The 19,328-nt window shown below is 36.7% G+C and overlaps 1 protein-coding gene across 4 annotated transcripts in view; it reads left to right on the plus strand.

Moving 5' to 3' along the window:
* The window catches only part of TAF1B (TATA-box binding protein associated factor, RNA polymerase I subunit B), a 66,487-nt gene extending 48,117 nt beyond the window's left edge, over positions 1 to 18,370 (plus strand). For 3 of the 4 annotated variants that reach the window (XM_025454686.3, XM_049095537.1, XM_049095538.1), the window contains 7 exons: positions 1,492 to 1,639; positions 3,658 to 3,835; positions 4,410 to 4,456; positions 6,295 to 6,385; positions 8,683 to 8,753; positions 9,770 to 9,992; positions 15,299 to 18,370. In XM_025454686.3, the coding sequence (XP_025310471.1) occupies positions 1,492 to 1,639; positions 3,658 to 3,835; positions 4,410 to 4,456; positions 6,295 to 6,385; positions 8,683 to 8,753; positions 9,770 to 9,992; positions 15,299 to 15,497 (957 nt within the window). In that variant the 3' untranslated portion in view covers positions 15,498 to 18,370. The remainder of the gene's footprint in view (positions 1 to 1,491; positions 1,640 to 3,657; positions 3,836 to 4,409; positions 4,457 to 6,294; positions 6,386 to 8,682; positions 8,754 to 9,769; positions 9,993 to 15,298) is intronic. The other variant, XM_049095536.1, reaches the window with a different exon arrangement.
* The last annotated feature ends 958 nt before the right edge of the window (positions 18,371 to 19,328 follow it).

Below are 19,328 nucleotides of genomic sequence, written 5' to 3' on the forward strand. Positions count from 1 at the left end.
TGCTATAAAATGTTCAATTATGAGACTATATCAAAATTTTCTTACCGTTAATGGCATTTGTGTAGTTTCCAGCTTGGGGCTTTTACAAATAGTGTTGCTAAGAACATTCAAATCCATGTCTTTCCCTGGACATCATGCACATTTCTTTTGGGGATATGTAGCTAGGGGTAGAATTGCTTTGCCACAGAATGTACATGTGCTCAACTTTAATACTGCCAAACAGGTTTCCCAAATGTTTGTCTTCAGGCGCAATTGTAATAGACTTCTACCCTATCAGAAATGTTAGTTTTTCCAAAATTCCACAAGACTTACAAAAAAACCCATCTTACTAGAGATACTTGATAACTTTCTATTTTATACTATATGTTCGCGCACCTTATCTCCCTTTCTAGATTATAAACCCCTTAAAGGCATTGTTTTATTCATCTTTACATTTCCCAAAGTACATTGCATAGATTCCAAATCAAGTGTTTTTATGTAAATGGATGAGGAAATGAGGAAAAATCATATGTAGTATTAATTTCAAGGATGTTTATAAGTTGCAAAAATAAAAATAGCATACTAGATGAGCTACAGAGGTAATCTTAAAGTGAACAGAAACAAATTTATTAATAGTAGCTCATAGATTTTCCTGGATTCTATAAGACAATTTTATATGCAGTTACATGAGAGAACATGAAGTTGAATTATGCAGAGTTTTTTTTTAAGATTTTTATTTGTGAGAGAGAGACACACAGGGAAGTTCAATCCCAGGACCCTGGGATCATGACCTAAGCAGACAGTTAACCACCCTGGCATCCCTGAATTGTGTATTTTAATTTTTTAAAAAAGATTTTATTTATTTATTCATGAGAGACACAAAGAGGCAGAGACACAGGCAGAGGGAGAAGCAGGTTCCCCGCAGGGAGCCCAATGTGGACCTCAATCCCCAGACTGGGATCACACCCTGGACCAAAGGCAGACGCCCAACCGCTGAGCCACCCAGGTGTCCCTGGATTATGCATTTTTAACTATTAGACTTAAACCCTGGTGTTAGCTCCCACATAGAAGCTTCTGAATATTGTGAAACAGCTAAATTTGTTAGCCGTGAACTTGAAGGTGAATGAGAGGGTGTGGCGAGGAAGTGTGAGAGGGAAGTCGTTCTGTAGAGCAGTCCTGACGGCTTTAGATCTCTAGTTTGGTCACAGCTTTGTCCCTTCCCCTGGTTCTTCTGTGACTGGCAAGGAGTAATGATTTCACTCTATCACGGGGAAGACCAGTAAGAGTTTTATGAGCCAAATGGAATTTTTTAGTGGTTTTTTAATTTAGTGTTATTACTATTTTAAATTGCTGTTAGGATATTAGGGATTTATGGGTGTTTTCCCCTTAATGTAACTTTTCTCCACATTCTAAAATTCATTCAGTAAATACATACTACTTCTAAAATCAGAAAATATTTTAAAAAATAGTTTATGTTGCAAAAGTTGCTACCTTGATTATTTTTTGTTTCAGTCTTGGCCTACTTATGAGGATATCTATAAAAAAACGATTGAAATTGGCAAATTCTTAGATTTGCCACGTTTTCCAGACATAACTGAAGACTGCTATCTTCATCCAAACATCTTGTGTATGAAATACTTGATGGAAGTCAATCTCCCTGGTACGTGTGGTGTATGTGGTGAGGAAGCTTTTATAGAATTGTAGAATTACAATGAGCAAAATATAGAATCCTCTCAAATCACAGACCCATCTGACAGAGTCCATCGTAACATGAAGCTTAATTTCAGAATCCTTTCTTAAAATATTTCAGGCTATTGAAAAATGTTAAAAGGACATTGTTCATAAATAATTGATTTGGGGATATGCTTGGTTTTTACAGTAAGTTTGCTGAGTACAATTAAAGTAACAAATGTTTCAATAATTAATCAGCTGGACACCTTCCTCCCCCCCAAAAAAAAAAACAGCAAGTCATCATTTACATGAAGCATGATTATTATATAATGAATTCTAATAAACAGTATGGCAGAAGTTAACTAACTTATGGTAATATTTTTATTGTTTGGTAACATAATGCTATTTCCAGTCCCTAAAACAAATGGAGGTCAAAGTCTGATAGGATCACAGTGAACTCTTTAAGGCAATGAAACACAGACCTTGTTCACAGTATACCAAGATGCAGGTAACCTGATGGAATCTGCCGATGGAATCCATCCCTGAATTTCTCACAAAACTAGAAATGTGAGAAATTCAGGACATATTCTTTTTTTTTTTTTTTTTTTTTATTTATGATAGTCACACAGAGAGAGAGAGAGAGAGGCAGAGACACAGGCAGAGGGAGAAGCAGGCTCCATGCACCGGGAGCCCGACGTGGGATTCGATCCTGGGTCTCCAGGATCGCGCCCTGGGCCAAAGGCAGGCGCCAAACCACTGCGCCACCCAGGGATCCCCCTCAGGACTTATATTCTTAAGAGAAAATACAAACATGGTGTGGCTATCCTATTGCTTAAGCAATATAAAAAATGATTGAAGATATTGTTAATAGGAAGGAAAATACATATGTTAATAAAGCAATATACAAAACTATATATATATATATATATATATATATATAGTGTAATTCCAACAGTAAAAATAAAAATAAATATGTAGTAACATATATATGTTATATATATATACACACACAAACATACATATATGTGTGTATATATATACAAATGTAGTACTAGGTAATAGAAAGAACATAAGGGATTATCAAAATGTAACTGATACAGACTGGCTCATGGCAAGGTCTGGTTCCTATGCTTGCTGTTGGATGGAGAGGGGGACTAGAGTCCGCAGGACATGGTGACTGAATATGTGTAGGAAATGCAACTTAATTCAGTATAATTTATTATGTTCTTCCAAATAATAACTAACTGTTCACTTAAAATTAATTAAAATAGAACGTTGTAAATCTTAAGTACTTAGATTACTGAGTAAAGAAATGTGCTTAGTAATTTAGAGTTTTCAAAGTATATTCACTTACACTATCTTATTTAATCTCAATTTACTCTCTCACAACCCATTTTATAAATGAAGAAACTGAAGTTAAGTGACTAATGCAGAGTCACAAAGCTGATGATTGGAAAGCCTAAATATATAGGCACTAGGTAGGCTTTCTGGTTCCAAGTGCCACATTATTCAGCCTTGAATAATGGATGGAGGCTAAGGTACCATATAATTTCTTTGGGAAAACAGTACATCAAGTTTAATATACATTGAGGCTTCTAGTGTGCTAGCCAAGGTGCCAGCCAGCTAGTTAGTATACATTCCTAGACAGGCTTTTGGTCTTATAGGGGATTTTGTTTCAAGTAAATGTAAATTGCTATAGAAACACAGACAGGAGAGTTGTATAAAATGATAGAAAACTAGCCTGTGGTGTGTGTTAGGTATCAGAAAGTATCCTATACATAGTAGATGTTTTTAGGAAGTCCAAATAGGAAAAGAGAGGCCTTGCCAGGACTCCACCATTAGTGTTTCTATACAGATATCATTTTTTAGTTTATTTTATTCACATCCTGAGTTCTAGCATGGTACCCTGTTTTAAGATGATAAAGCTTATCTTACAGAGGTACACATTAATATGATCTAGTTAGGCGAAGAATTTAATTCATATTTTACTGTTTTATTCTTCAACAGATGAAATGAATGATTTAACCTGCCAGGTGGTAAAAATGACTGGAATAGGAGAAGTGGATTTTCTGACATTTGATCCCATAGCTAAAATGGCAAAAACTGTTAAATATGATGTTCAAGCTGTTGCTGTCATTGTAGTAGTATTGAAACTGCTCTTTTTATTGGATGACAATTTAGAATGGTAAGTGTATGTCAGTTTTATGAAGAAAAAATTGTACTGTTTTCACCTGATTATTCAGAGTAAAGGAATCCACATATTATCTCAACAGAAAATAGAGGCCCTCTGTTGTTTATAGAACACTGACTAGTAGTGACAATTACTTCTAACATGAATTTTGACTCAGCTGTCAGAGAGTTAATTCTACCTTAGTAAGTTATTTGTGTCATGTTTTATTCCTATTTTTTAGGTACATCACATGTTCTTCTTGCTTCACTGATTCCTGAGTTTAAATCATCATACACAAATCCTAAGGAATCTCGTAGCAGTTTTTCTGTATGCCTTTAGGTTCCTGGTGCTATGTAACTTCAAAGATTATTATTTATTTATTTTGGAAAATAAACAAAAGGGTCTCTTCCCCCAAAATGCCAATAAACAATGGCAGGGTGTATAGTGATTGCTTCTCCATTAAAAATTAGCATCAGAAAAAAAAAAAAAAAATTAGCATCAGTTTCAAGTATTCCATACTTTTTTTTCAGAATTCAAAATTTATCTTCAAACAAGTGACTTCAAAATAAATTGATTTGCTTTTTTCCAGGACTTTATCTAATATTGCTGAGAAATATAATGAAAAGAACAAAGAAGGTATTTAATTTTTTATCATTCAAATTCAAAGTGATTGTAAGTGGTAGATTAAAAGATGCAATAAATGTGAGGAAGAAACTTTGAAAAATATACAAGTACACGTATACATACACATGTATACAAATTGTACCTTTTACCAGAATTATTTCTTCATATAATTATCCAATTATATACCTAGGCTGCTAAACTTCAGTGATTTCCTACTATGTGTAAAGAGCAGCCTGCTTTTTTACTCCCAGCTTCTCTTCACTAGCTGTACTAGACTGTGAAGATACTGGCAGTTTTGTGACTGTACCATCTGTTCAAATGCCTCAACTTTTGCTCATGCTGGTCCTTCTACCTGAAATGTTTCCCCACCTCCCTCAATCCCTCTCACATCCACCTTTATTCTTCAAGATTCTACTTTCTCTTCACACCTACTCCTGACCTCACCACTTCCAATCAGAGCTAATCACTCCTGCCACAACCACTCCTACTCACACATCTGTTACAGGTTTAGCACATGGAATTAAAACTGGGGGACCGAATGTGTCTATCCCTGTTAGACTGCCGGTACCTGTAAAGTGCTAGGAATAGCTGATGTAGAGTAAAGCACAAGATAAATGATAGAAAGATAGGTAGGCTGTGAGTTTCTAGAGGGAGGGGCCATCTTTTTATTTTTTTATGTTTTATTTAATGTATTTTTTTTTTAAGATTTTATTTATTCATGAGAGACACAAGCAGGCTCCATCCATGCAGGGAGCCTGATGTGGGACTCCATCCCGGGACTCCAGGATCACACCCTGGGCCAAAGGCAGGTGCTAAACCGCTGAGCCACCTGGGCATCCCCTATTTAATGTATCTTTAGTGCCTAACAGTGTCTGGTCTAAGAGCAATTTGGTAAAGTTGGGTAGATAAGAGTTCTTAAATTCAATTCTAGTTTCTTAACTCCCTCACTAGGATTTATGTTCATTGTTTTTAAATTAAACTTCAGCTTTATTGAGTATAATTGACCTATAAAAATATATGATCTTTAAAGTGCATATTGTGATAATTTGATATATTTGTACACTGGGGAAGGATTCTCCTATCTGGTTAATTGACACATTTATCACCTCACATTTTTATCTTTTGTAATTGTGTGTGAACATTTTTTTTTTAAGATTGTATTTATTTATTCGTGAGAGACAGAGAGAGACAGAGACACAGGCAGAGGGAGAAGCAGGCTCCCTGCCCAATGCAGGACTCGATCCCAGAACTCTGAGATCAAGCCCTGAGCTGAAGGCAGACACTCAACCACTGAGCCACCCAGGAGTCCCTTTTGTAAACATTTAAGTCCTGTTTCCTTATCAGACTTCCTTGGTGTGATACAGTATGATCAACTGCAGTCACCACGTCTTATATTAGATTCTCAGACCTTATTTATCTTAAAGCCAAAATGTTGTACCCTTGTATCAGCCTCCCATCCCTCAGGTCCTGGAAACTACTTTTCTACTCTCTAAGAGTTTGACTTTTCTTTCAAGATTTCACATATATGTTCATTGGTTTTAGGAGCTTGGATTTAATGCTAGAAGTCAATTTGTGACATTGCTTCATGTCAGCCTCTACACAAAGTAAAAGGTTGAACAAGGTATCTTCTAATGTCTCTTCTTATGCTGTCTCAAAAAAAAAAAAAAAAGATAGTTTTTAGTATAATCTGGGTAGGGCCACAGTATAGATAGGAATTCAGGAGTCATGTTAAAGGAGACAGTGACTCCATAATGTTTAGTTATATCAGTGCATGAAGACTCAAATGAGTAATATATATGGCTATAAATGTGACTGATTTGGTTACTAATCAAGGATTTCATTTCTTTCAGATAAGCCATGGTTTGATTTCAGAAAATGGTACCAAGTTATGAAGAGATCTATTGATGAGAAAAAACAAAAGTGGGAGGAAGCCAGGGCTAAGTATGTTGTCTCTTCTGGTTTTAGGTTTACCTGCTTGATTTCCAAATCTGTTACCTTGTATTTGAAAGCTGAAGTTTCATCAGTTAGACTCCTTAGCATTATTACATTTTTTCTACAAATACTAACCCCTGTGTTCTCATTAACTTTTTTGTGTGTGTATGTTATTATTAATTAAACTCTAGATTTTATTTGGATTAGACCAGTGTTTCCATTAATGTCCTCTTTCCAATCCAGGATCCAATCCAGAGTACCACATTATACTTAGTTATTAATTTTTTATAATTTGCATGAGTCACACTTATATTTCTCATATTCCTCCTCCTTCCTTTCTTAAAGTTGATCATTTCCCGTCTGTTTTCCAATATTAGAAAGATTATAAATATCAGTCTGTGACATACATAATTGGCATATTCCCCCCAAATAAAGATCCCTACAAAAATCAAAATGGAGGAAAGCACAAAGAGAGGATATTTAATTCAGTAAGTCTTGCCATTTGACTTTGAACTCTCATTCTGATGTAGGTTCATTGATAGGGTGGAAGGAGGATGGCTGTAGAGACAGACAGTGCTGGGTTTGAATCCTGATTGCACTAAGACAAGTTGTGTGACCACGGGCAAGTTGCTTGATTTCTTAGCCTCTGTGCACTGAAAGTTAGTTTGCTCATAAATTTTCATAGATGCTATCTATATCTTACATAATATAGAGTATTGATCTTTCTATTAATCTCTGAACAGTTTTATATCTATCCTTAGAACTTTGAGTCTTTACAAGACTTAAAGAAAAAGTTAACATCTCTGGATTTCATGTAACTTTATGGTAATACTCATTTGATCAACTAACCTTATATACTTTGAGAAAAATCAAGGCTCTTCAAATTAGTTAAAATGATAATTCATTCAGCTCCAGGATCCTCATCAATGAAATAGGGATAGTAATGCCACTTTGTGTTCTGAGAACTAAATTTAGTTTTCACAGGTAGAACTGGATTATTTATCATCTATATTAAGAGAGCTTTTAAATAGAGAAACAGACTTTGGGGATGAATAAAGCACTGTGGGGAAGAGGCTCCTTGCCAAAAAGGGGAGAGGTGTAGTAGTTTCTCACTATTCAGGTTTGATACACAATGATGAAAGAAAAGAGGTGGGGTGTGAACTTATTCTGACAGCCTATGGGTACCCAGGAAACTGGGTCCTTCCTCTTCCTTGTCAGAGAAAGAATGTCTCTTTAGTCATTGGGTCTCAGTGGTACAAGAGTAGCAGGAAGAACAGAAGTTCATTCTGTTGTCTTAGGCTATCTTGGAGAACCAGCCACTGGGTCTTCCTTTTTATGGCGTCAACAGGGATTGTCCTGACTGATACTGAGGCCAGGTATTCAACAATGATGCCACTCAGGCATCTCATTGGTAACTAGGAATTAATTCATTAGCTCAAGCTGAGCACCAACTTACACTGCAGACATAGCTATTAGAACCCAAATTGGGCAGTGTTCAGTTACACATCTTAGACTTAGTGACTCTTAGTGACTCTTTTGGGGAGAATTTAGTGACCAAAGAGAGTCTGTTTTTAAAATGGCATCTTCCAGGGAGAGCCCAGGGGTCAGGGAAGAGATTGTCCAGGGGATACATTACCAAGATTCTTCTGTATAGAGTAGGTGCTTTGGGCTAAGTGAGATACCATATGTAAGTCACTGCTGACTAGGGCTTGGGCACAAAGCCCCTGTGTATGTGATCTGTTACCTGTCTGTTTTACCCTACCTCACCCTCACTGTTGACATAAATTTGTAATTTTTACCTGTTATTCTGATCATCATCTTCCATGTTGTCAGATGAAGGTTATTAAAGCAATTTCTGTAGCTAAGTATGGGTCCCTATGTATGAGATTACGAAAAACACTGGTAAACAGTAGTTGAAAACCTAATAACAGCTTAAGAGGTTGCTTTGATGACTTCCCATTGTCATGGAAGATGTTGGGAAGAACATGGAGGAAAATTTAAAGGCATGTACAGGAAATCTTTGCAGCCTTTGGGTTAGGCAGAATTTTGTAGATATGATACCAGAAGTATGATCTATAAAAAAAATTATAAATTGGACTTCATCAGAAGAAAGAATATCTTCTCTTCAGAAGACACTGTTAAGAGAATGAGAACCCATACAGTGGAAGAAAATATGTGTACATTACATATCTGGTAAAAGATTTGTATCCAGAATGTATAAATAATTCTCATACCATGAGAAAACAGAAAACCATTGTATATATTTCTTCTCCAACCTGCTCCAAATGTTTTTCTATATTGTACAGGTATCTATGGAAAAGCGAAAAGCCCCTCTACCACTCATCCATTGACAAAGCAGTAGTATATAAAAGAAGAGGTGAGTTGCATTTTCTCTTAACACCATATAGCAATACTGTTGTAGAAAAGCTAAATATCGGGACACCTGGGTGGCTCAATGATTGAGCATCTGCCTTTGGCTCATGAGGTCCTGGGATCGAGTCCCATGTCAGGCTCCCCTCGAGGAGCCTGCTTCTCTCTACCTCTTTCTATGTCTCTAATAAATAAATAATTAATTAATTTTAAAAAAAAGAAAGAAAGAAAAGCTAAATATCTTGACTTGGGGTGCTTGGGTGGCTCAGTCGGTTAAGTGTCTGCCTTTGGCTCAGGTCATGATCCCAGGGTCCTGGGATCAAGTCCTGCATTGGGCTCCCTGCTCAGCAGGGAGTCTGCCTCTCCCTCTATCCTTCCCACCTGCTTGTGATTCTCTCTTGCTCTCCTTTTCTTTCTCAAATAAATAAATCTTTAAAAATAAATAAATATCTTGAATAGTGTGCCTAGGGGCACCTGACTGGCTCAGTCTTTAGAGCATGTGACTCTTGATCTCAGGGTTGTGTTTCAAGCTCCCATTGGGTATAGAGAATACTTAAATAAATAAATAAACTTAAAAAAAACTAAGGGATTATTTTACTTCTTCAACAAATATTCCAACACTCATCCAAAGAAATATCATCCTCCGTAAATCTCCAGAGGAATCTGTTTCAGGAACGTTGCATTCTTTAAAACAGAACTTAAGTTCCCACCAAAATCTAAAATCACCCTATATTTGTATGACTTTCAGAGAGAAAGTGGAGAATTGCCTGTAGATTGTCTTGTTCATTTTTTTCTCATTGTGTTAAAAATATATAACAAAATTTACCATTTTAACCTTTTTAAAGTAGTTCCCCAATGCCCCTCATCCAGTTTCAACTCCCTCCTGTTGTTGTCCTCTTGCATTGTCATGATGAATTTATCAAAACTAAGAAAGTAATATTAGTACTTGACTAACAACTAAACTCATCTATGATTTAACATTACTTTTTATTTGATTTCTTTCCTTTTGTCCTCCATTTCCAGAAATGGTGGTGAATCTACAAAAACAATTTAGCACACTTGTTGATTCAGTACCAACTGTTGAAAAAAAAAGGCCTTCAAGTTTTCAGTTCAACTGGACTGAAGGAGACTCTACAAGAACCTGTTTCCACGGACATGGCCTCCAGGGGATTCTGAAGAAGAAAGGCCAGTCACTGACAACCAAGAATTCACTATATTGGCTTAGCACACAGAAATTCTGTAGAAGGTATGTGATGCTTTTAGAAATCAAAGGATAAAAAAACATCGTGAAATATCCAGTTTGGCATGAAGTAGTATTCTTTTCTAGTTTAAAAAAAAAAAATCACGTAAAATTACAGTTGACTATAATAAGAACCAGATAGGTTATTTCTTGGAATTAGAAGATGTTGGGCTTATAAGCATGAAAATTGGGATTATACATTGAGTCTTGTTTAAGAGTTTTAGGGAGGAAGGTGTTAACTAACCTTATTGTGATAATCATTTCACAACATTGCATGTTGAAAGTATCTCAATAAAGCTGGAAAAAGTTTTAGATTATAAAGACTTTTTTCATTGTGACCTCATATTTTTATACTAATTTCATTTTATACTAATCTCACTCTTGATACATAGAAATTGTTTATAAGGCAATTTCCCAGCAGTGAAGAGGACGTGCGAATGAATTGGGCTGTTCATATCCCAACGCTGCTGCTTGCTTATTGTGAGAAAGCTGTTGACCATCCTTGTAGCTCTCTCGTCCCAATTGTAAAACCAGCCTATGAGTGAATTATGAGGGAGCTTATATCTTTATCTTTTTCCCATGGCACAGAGAGCATGTAATACTGATCTTTTTTCTCTTCTTAAAACCTCCAATGGCTCCCATCTTATTCAGAGTAAAGTTCAAAGACCCTGAGGGACCTACAGGCCCCTACAATTCTCTGACCTTCCTCGCTTACCTCCTTTGCTCTGTGCTCACTGCCCCTGTTCACATCGACCTCCTCACTGTTCCCTGAACTTGCTAAGCACACTTCCCACACAGACCTTTGCACATGTTAGGCCTCCAGCCTGGAATGCTTTTCCTTATGTATCCACATGGACTCAGTCCTGTTGGGTTTTTGCTCAAATTCCACTTCCCCATCCTGTCTAAAATAGCACCTACTCTCCCCTCACCCTCACATGCACACCTCATCATTCTCTACTCCCCATGCCTGTGTTTTATTTCCTAAAGCTCTTATCAGTATTGAATAGATTATTATATATTTATTTTGCTTTTTTGTCTACCTCCTCACACTAGAATAGAATATAAGGTCCTTGAGTACAGAGACTCTGTCTTAATTAATGAAAAATCCCAGAGGCTAGAACAGAGCCTAGTATATAGTAGGTGCTCACCAGTCTTTTGCTGATTGAATGTGTAGAAAATAGAGTATGAGAATTAAATGAGATTTTGGTGTCTGTCATATAGTAATTCTCAATACATGGTAACTGATCATTACTTTAAATAAAACATAATTTTCTATTAAAGAGTTTCTCTTCCTGAGTTGAGTATCAATCAAAGATAAGTAAAATGTAGAAAACACATTAGGAGATAACAAAATGAAGCAATTTGTATGAAAATTTACTACTCACCAAAAGTTTAGCTGAGTCTAGAATGACTACAGAGTGGCGCTGTCTTTACAACAGGAACAGGGAAAGGCTGGAATCCAAACCCCAGGGTCAACTCCACGTCTGAGGTGTTACATTCCTGTGCAATGGTCAGTGCAATGGCTTTTTCCGATTTTAAGATTTCATCAGAAGGAAGAGAAAAGGTTGTAGTGTGCTGGCTGGTGAGGAGCACCGGCATGAGACCTGTAAGTTAGGAAGTGGTGTTCTGGCACCCTTCTGTCTCTCATGCCTGCGGAATTAGTCCTGAGTGAGTTAGGGGGGAGCTTCTACCTTTATGGTGCAATCAGTGTATTTCTAGGTCTTTCTAAATCTTCACAGATTTAATACAGTAATATAAGAAAATTAGTTACAAATAGACCTTGTATAGTTGGAGATGAAACAACTGAGATTTTTTTCTCTGCATGAACTATAAGGCTAAAAATTATAACCTATAGATGAAGCATTAGGGATATCATGACTTTATGCACCAAAATTTTGTCAACCTTGCTTATTTAGACCATAGCCTAGAACCACAGAGTAAGCCAAAAAGGCTCCTGCTAACCAATAAAAATGTCACAAAGTCCCTGACTAGAGCTAATGCACTTTTCTCAGAAAACCTCTGAGCCCCTCACTCCGAGCCAGCTTACTCTGCCTTCAGGTGTGTTTCTGTCAGGCTGAGATGTCTGATTTCCAAACTCCTAATCATCAAAAGAAACAAAGGACGGAGACTGTGAGGTGCTCTGCTGATAATCATCTTGACTGCAAACATAAATGACATCCACTTGACAAACGAGAGAGGAGCCAGCATCAGAATCAGAAGCAGACAAAAGAACTCAAGTTCCAGCAGACTGAAAGTTCATTCATGACCACTGTTTAATTGCTCCACCTAACAAAATAAGCCTAATGGGGTCTCAGCTATAACACAGAGCATGACCCAAAATGCTGTGTGCATTCTCTTTGGGTTTGTTTCTCTTAGCTGTATTTTCTAATGTTTTTACAGTAAAAATGAACAACTTATAATACCATAATTGTAAAGGCTAAAAAAAAAAAAAAAAAAGAAAAAAAAGAAAGAAATGCTGTGTGCTCTGTTTAAAATAACCAAATAGCATGTAACTCAGTTTTAAAAGATGTCCATACAATATGGTTAAAATGAAGTGTTTTGATGCTTCAGAAAGCAAATCTTCAACTGTATAGAGAATTTTGTTCCACAGAAGGACTCATGTCTGAGGGTTCAAGAGACAAGCATCGTACAGTAAAATAATTATGAGAACATTCACACTCAAGCCTTAAGAACTAAGCAGAGAAAGGCCATAAGAGCACTTCAGATACAAAAAGTTGTTTATGCTTCTTATCTGAGGCAGAACTAACAGTCTTCATGAATTTAAATACCCTTAATATTCCTCACATTTGTAGAAGTACCGATCTGTAAGTAGGCCAGTTACTGACAATTAGCTAGGTCTAACAACCCATTGTAGGCGCTGGCTAATCAAGTATCTATCCTAGGCCTCCGTGAGTAGGGCAGGTGGTTCCTCTTTCCTTCCATAAGAAGAAGTACTTCAAATTGCCATCCACAGGAAATGGAGAGGCTTTGGATGCCCTCTTACTCCCCCATACATACACATCCCACAAACATTTGATTTGAATTTAAAAGATTTTAACTAATACTTTAGAGTTAAAAAAAAAAAAAAAGTACTCAAATAATCATATGTCAAATTTGAACATCTAGTATCTTTCAGACCACCAAAACATTAACTTGTGTTAGCAGGTTTATTTATTTTTATATGTATACGGACTTGGGAGACTATACCTTTTGCATACATTCGAACTTCTCACAAGGAAGTTCTCATAAGGAAGTTCAAATGTACCTTTACACCCTTCTTTTATTTTTTATTTTTTTATTTATTTATTTTTAAAGACTTTACACCCTTCTTTTAAATGTAAACCTGTGCTTATCCCTTTGCATAAAATTGTATGAACGTATTCTGACAGCATCCATTTGCCACACATTTATTTTCCATGTCAGGGCTCAAGAACATCTGTTGGCACATGTTCTATGCACAGCAAAATACTTGGCAATAACAAATTGTATGTTATATTCAGTTTTATGGCTTTTAACTCTAGGATAGTTTTCTGAGTTTGTGATAAAGAGTGTAATTCTTACAAGGTATTGTTCATGATTCAATTATTTGGGAGCAAATAATTTGTATACCTTATCTTTCTGGTGTAGAAATAGAGCTTCCCTAAGTAAAAGAAACATTACTTTTTTACCCTTTTTGTTATAACTGTTTGTCTGGAAGAATCTCTCTTACAATTGCTGAAATTTAAAAGAAAAGAAAAGAAAAGCAAGAGGCCACCAGTTTGTGAGAATTCCTGTGAATGGCTTATATTTGATTTCTGTTACCGCAATGAGTAGTTGAGGCTAAATGCCCTATTAGTGAATATGGTAGGGTTTTGGCTTTATTGTAGATTGTTAAAGTAATCTTAAGATTTTTAAGTGAAAACAAAAACTGATTTGAAAAGAACCTAGTGGAGGTGAACATTTTTGAGCCCTTACTGTGTGCTGACCACTGGGTTAAGTGCTTGATATGTATTCTCATTCGATACTTTTGTTCAATCTGTGAGGTAGGCACTGTTATTTTTTCCTGTTTTACAGGTGAGAGAACTAAGCCTAGTTATCCTAGTCACAACTGTTGGGGGCAGAATTTTGTGATGTACATACAAACTTTCAGGCATGCATAAACTTTCAGGAACTTAGGACCATATATGTTATATAAGTCCTAATATCTAAAGGTTCATATCTTCTGTAGGGTTAAGGTTTTTTTAAAGCTTTTTATTATGGAAAATTTCAAGTATATTAAAAAATAGAATAGTATAATGTGCCTGTCATTCAGCCTTAACATTTGTCAATATTACTATAGACTTGCTTTGGACATGCCAACCCACTCCTCCACCTCTGCCCCCAGATTATTTGGAAGCATATCTCAAATGTCATAGTATTTTTTTTCAAATGTCATAGTATTTTTAAAAACAAAACCACAATAAACATCAATCACACATTAAAAAAATGAATAGTAATTCCTTAATATTATCAAACATTCAGTCAATGTTTAGGCTTTCCCAATTGCTATGAAATTTTTAATATAAGCCAATCCAAATAAGGCCCATACATTGGGCCTTATTTTGCAAGTAGCTAAGATATCCTTTAATTGTTGGGGTTGGTAAATTCCCCTTTTAGGTCTTTTTTTTCCCTGCAGGGAAAAAATTACTTGTTGAATAATCCAGGTCTTGTGTCCTATACAATTTCGTAGTCTGCCTTTTGCTGATTACAACCTCTGATACCATTTAACATGTTCCTCTGTCCCCTGGATTGCCTACACCTTGGTATAGTTAGAGATGGGGTGTTAAAGATTCATAATTAGAGATTTGGTGGTAGTTGGGCACTTGATCTACTTTTAAGATAAGTGAAATTGCTTTGTAATCTCTTCTTTCTATAATAGTGCAAGATTATAGGCTACATTATCATGTCTGGTGTGTTATTTTGGGTGGGGATTAGGGATTATTTTAAAAATAGGCTCAGAATCTCTTCCTGTGTGCTATTGTTTGCCTTGAGCATGGTAAAAAGAAGCAGCCCATTTGGAATGGAAGGACTTGTGGGTAAGGAATTGTGAGACCTGGCTCTATTATCCTGGCACGGTAGCTAACCCAGGGACGGTGCTAACATTTTTTCCTCTGTAAAATTAAGTTGTTTTACCAAATTGTTCCAAGTTTCATTCCAACTCTGAGTACTATTTTAAGCCTAACTATATGTATTTGCTAGTTTGGGGGATGTTTCAGGGATAGATACATGTCATATGGTCATTTTTTTTTTTCATATGGTCATTTTAAGATAACTTATTTTTCTTCCCTTTCTAGCTATTGTAAACATGTGACAACCTATGAAGAATCAAATTTTTCACGGAGCTATCAGTTTATAATAAATCTCTTCTCCTTCCTGCTAAGAATAAAGACATCTTCTCTCCATGAAGAAGTGAGCTTAATTGAAAAGAGACTTTTTAAAGCAAAATATAGTAAAACGAAAAAGAAATCAAGATCCAGGAAAGGGAGAAAGTAACTGAGAAGAATGAAACAAACTTTCTTGGGAAAATATTTTAATAGTGATAATAATGTCAAATTATAATATTCTAGAAAATTATGGAAAATAGAATTTTATTGTATGTACACACATATATATGTATCAAATGTGCTTATAACATGTGTATTGGAAAATAAGTAAACAGTGTTTGAATTTATTTTTTAAATTATGAATATTTTTTGAGAAGATTAAAACAGTAAGTTTTATAAATGGTATCCAGAAATTTCTATTCATTGTATTTTAAGTTTGCCTTTTTTTTTTTTTTGCCCTTTTTTTAGGCTAACTTTGCTTTTAAACTAGATCACTTCCTTACTCTTTATGCCCTAAAGAAAATCCCAGATCAAAGATCTAAATATCATAATGTTTTACATATACATATATATTACAGTATTAGAAGAAAACAAGTATGGCTGCTTTGATGATCTTGAAACAGGGGAGAACTTTCTAAGCATGCCCCCAAACCAGAAGCCAAAAAGGAAAAATTGATAATGTGACCACAAAGTCACAGGCAAATGGCAAACTAGGAAAATATATTTGCAGCATATGACAGACAAAGGAATAACTTCTTTAAAGTATCAATAGCTCTTGCAAAGCAAGAGGAAAAAGACAGGCTGAGCAAGGAATATGAAAAGATAGCCTTCAAGGGGAAGAAAAGAGATACAAAGGCCAACCCAAAAAAATGATACAAATTAAAATATATACTATTTCCCACATGTTAGATTACCAGAGATTTATAAAGGTCTATAAGATCTGGTGAGGATATCGAAAAATGAGGCATTCTTGTTCAGAGATTATTCGTGCAACAAATAGCAGCCGTGTTCCAGGCATATTCTGGGCATTGGAGATGGAATAGTTAAACGAGGTCCCTGTCTTTAAGGTTCTTCTATTCTAATTGGGTGGGGGCAGATAGTAAACAAATATATGATAGTTGGGCCAATGAGGTGCAATGAAGAAAAAAGCAAGGTAGGTAGGGGTGATTATAAAAAGTGGTTAAGGTGCCTGGAAGGTGACCTTGAGCAGAAATCAACTGGTTTGAAGTTCAATCAGGGGAGTAAGCCACATTGCCCTCTGGGGGAAGGTTATTTCCGCTTGATGGATTCAAGGAATAGGCTGTTCAGGGCAGCTGGAGTGTTAGGGTTGTCAGGGAAAGTAGTAGCACATGAAATGGAAGAGTTTGCATTCAAGGCCATGGTAAGAGCTTTGGCTTTTATCCCAAGAGTGTCTCAGGAAGCCAAGCCGTTAGAAAATTCTGAGCAAACGAATGGTGTGATGAGATCTATGTCATAAAAGGACTACTTTGCTCTGTGCTGAATAGATTGCAGGGGAAAATAGATTGTAGAGGCCACAATACAGACTACTGTTCTGGTTTGGGCAAGAGATGGTGATTTGAACTACAGAGATTGTAGTGGAAGTGTTAAGAAGGGATTAAGTCCCGGGTATAGTTTACACTTATGAAATAAGGACTTGGTGATAGATTGGTTGTGTGAGAAATCAAAATGCCCCAATTTTTTTCCTGTACCATTTATTAAGATGGGGCTGCTTTAATTTCCCCTTAATCACCCAGTTTGTGTTATAGGGTTGCAGGAATAGCCAAACAGGCTACCCAGCATTGAATAGATGAGATTGACTAAGTAATTAATCACATGTACTTCCCACCTGGCAGAGGATGTAGCACACTATGCAGGCCCAACGAGGGTCATGCTTGGAACAGTGAACAACCAGGGATAGGGAGGCAGGCTTTGTTGTACTGGGGAATGGAGTGTCCCCTGGTTCCTGCCAGAGGGTGTGACTGGCTTATTTGAATAATCCCATGGGCCTGCAGGAATTCCCCTGGTCCTCTTGATAAGGTGTGTTTGATTAAGGCCCCCGGATCTGTGGGACCAGAGTGGGGAGGGGAAGTCAAAGTTAAGCCATTTTGGGGCCTTCCCAGTTTCACCAGATGTCAAGGCAGCACGTGATACCAGGCCTTAATTTTAGGCCCTACATCACAGGGGAACTCAGGTGAGTGGGGATCGGGAAGTGTTCGGGGCATGTTGAGTTTGGGATGCCTGTTAGACATCAGAGAGATATCCAAGTCTAAAGCTGGAGGGGCAAGGGGTCTATAGTTCAGAGGTCTGGGGTAATGTAAATGTAGGGAGCATCAGAATATAAGTCATATTTAAAAACTGTGAAGCCGGGATCCCTGGGTGGCACAGCGGTTTGGCGCCTGCCTTTGGCCCAGGGCGCGATCCTGGAGACCCGGGATCGAATCCCACATCAGGCTCACGGTGCATGGAGCCTGCTTCTCCCTCTGCCTGTGTCTCTGCCTCTCTCTCTCTCTGTGTGTGACTATCATAAATAAATTTAAAAAAATTAAAAAAAAAAAAAAAAACAAACTGTGAAGCCAGATAGGATCTTCTGGAGAGTTTGAGGTCTCCATGAATGCTAATTGTTGTTCAGCCAGGTTGCTTTCTACTCCTAGATTGCAGTGAGGTTTTTTTTTTTTTTTTTTAATCAGGAATTATGTTGTGTTTTTGTTGTTGTTTTTCAGATGCTTTTCCTGAATCTATGAGATGATAGTATGTTTTTTTCTTTTTTAGCCAATTAATATGGCTTTCATAATATGGTTAATAAGAAATTCAATGGAGTTTCAAATGTTAAACCAGCCTTGCATTCCTAGGATAAACCCATTTGGTCATGATCTTTCATCCTTTTTACATATTGTTGAGTTTGATTTACTGAAATATTAAGAATTTTTGCATCCATGTTTGTAAGAAATGTTCTGTAGCTTTCTTTTCTCCATTACCAGAAGGAAGAGTTGTAGATATTTTGGTAAATTTAATTCAATAAAAATGTCTTGAGTAGTTATCACAGTGGTTGTCAAAGTGTGATCCTTGTACCAACAACACTGATGTCACCTGAAAACTTACTAGAAATGCAAAATTCCAGGCCCTATCGCTGACCTGCCAATTTGGACACTCAGTTTATGTTTCCACATACCCTTCAGGTGATTCTGATGCACACTAATGTGAAAACCACTGCTGAATCACATATCAGTAAGGTCCAAAAATAAACGACATAGAATGGGAAGAAATGCTTTTAGGCTGCAATTAACAAAATCCCTAACTATCAAACCAGAAGTGTGTGTTTTTTTATTGTAACATAAGAAATGTTCTGGAAGTAAGGCATTCCAGATTTGGTTCAGTGGCTCAACAGTGTTATCAAGGACCCAGATTGTTTTTGCTCTGCCATTCTGGGCATGTTGGTCTTTTGTTCTTCAGCTGCTGCTTCACAATCACAAACAAGATGGAAGCTACGATTCCACACAAACAAATCCTGGTAGAAAGAGGGAACTATGACTAAATACTTTCTCAAGAGTCTCTTTGATGAGAAAACCTTTTCTAGAAGCCCCCCGGCAGAGTTTCCTTTACATTCCATTGGCCAGAACTGCACCATCCCTAGCAGAGGGGAGTAGGATCACCATGACTGCTTTAGCTGATCATGACATGGTAGGCATTTCTACCTACCCTAGGCTGAAGGATCTTTTTCTAATATTTGAGCAAAATTGGGTGCAATTAGGGAAAGGCAAAGGGACTGTTGATAGGCAATAAGAATGTCTGTACATGTGGCCCTCCTCTCTAGTCTTAACATTTTATATGTGCAAAATACGATGTTATGGGTAAAACAATTCCTAATGTCTGTTGATTGTCTACCGCCAGTGCATTCTGTTAGGAGCTTTCTAACTCTTAGCATCCAGATCTGTTCTAGTCTTACAGAATGACCTAATAGTAATAAATGCTTGCATAATGTCTGATGTGCCAGACATTTTTC

This window comes from Canis lupus, chromosome 17, assembly GCF_003254725.2.
Source record: "Canis lupus dingo isolate Sandy chromosome 17, ASM325472v2, whole genome shotgun sequence".
Classification (NCBI taxonomy): domain Eukaryota; kingdom Metazoa; phylum Chordata; class Mammalia; order Carnivora; family Canidae; genus Canis; species Canis lupus.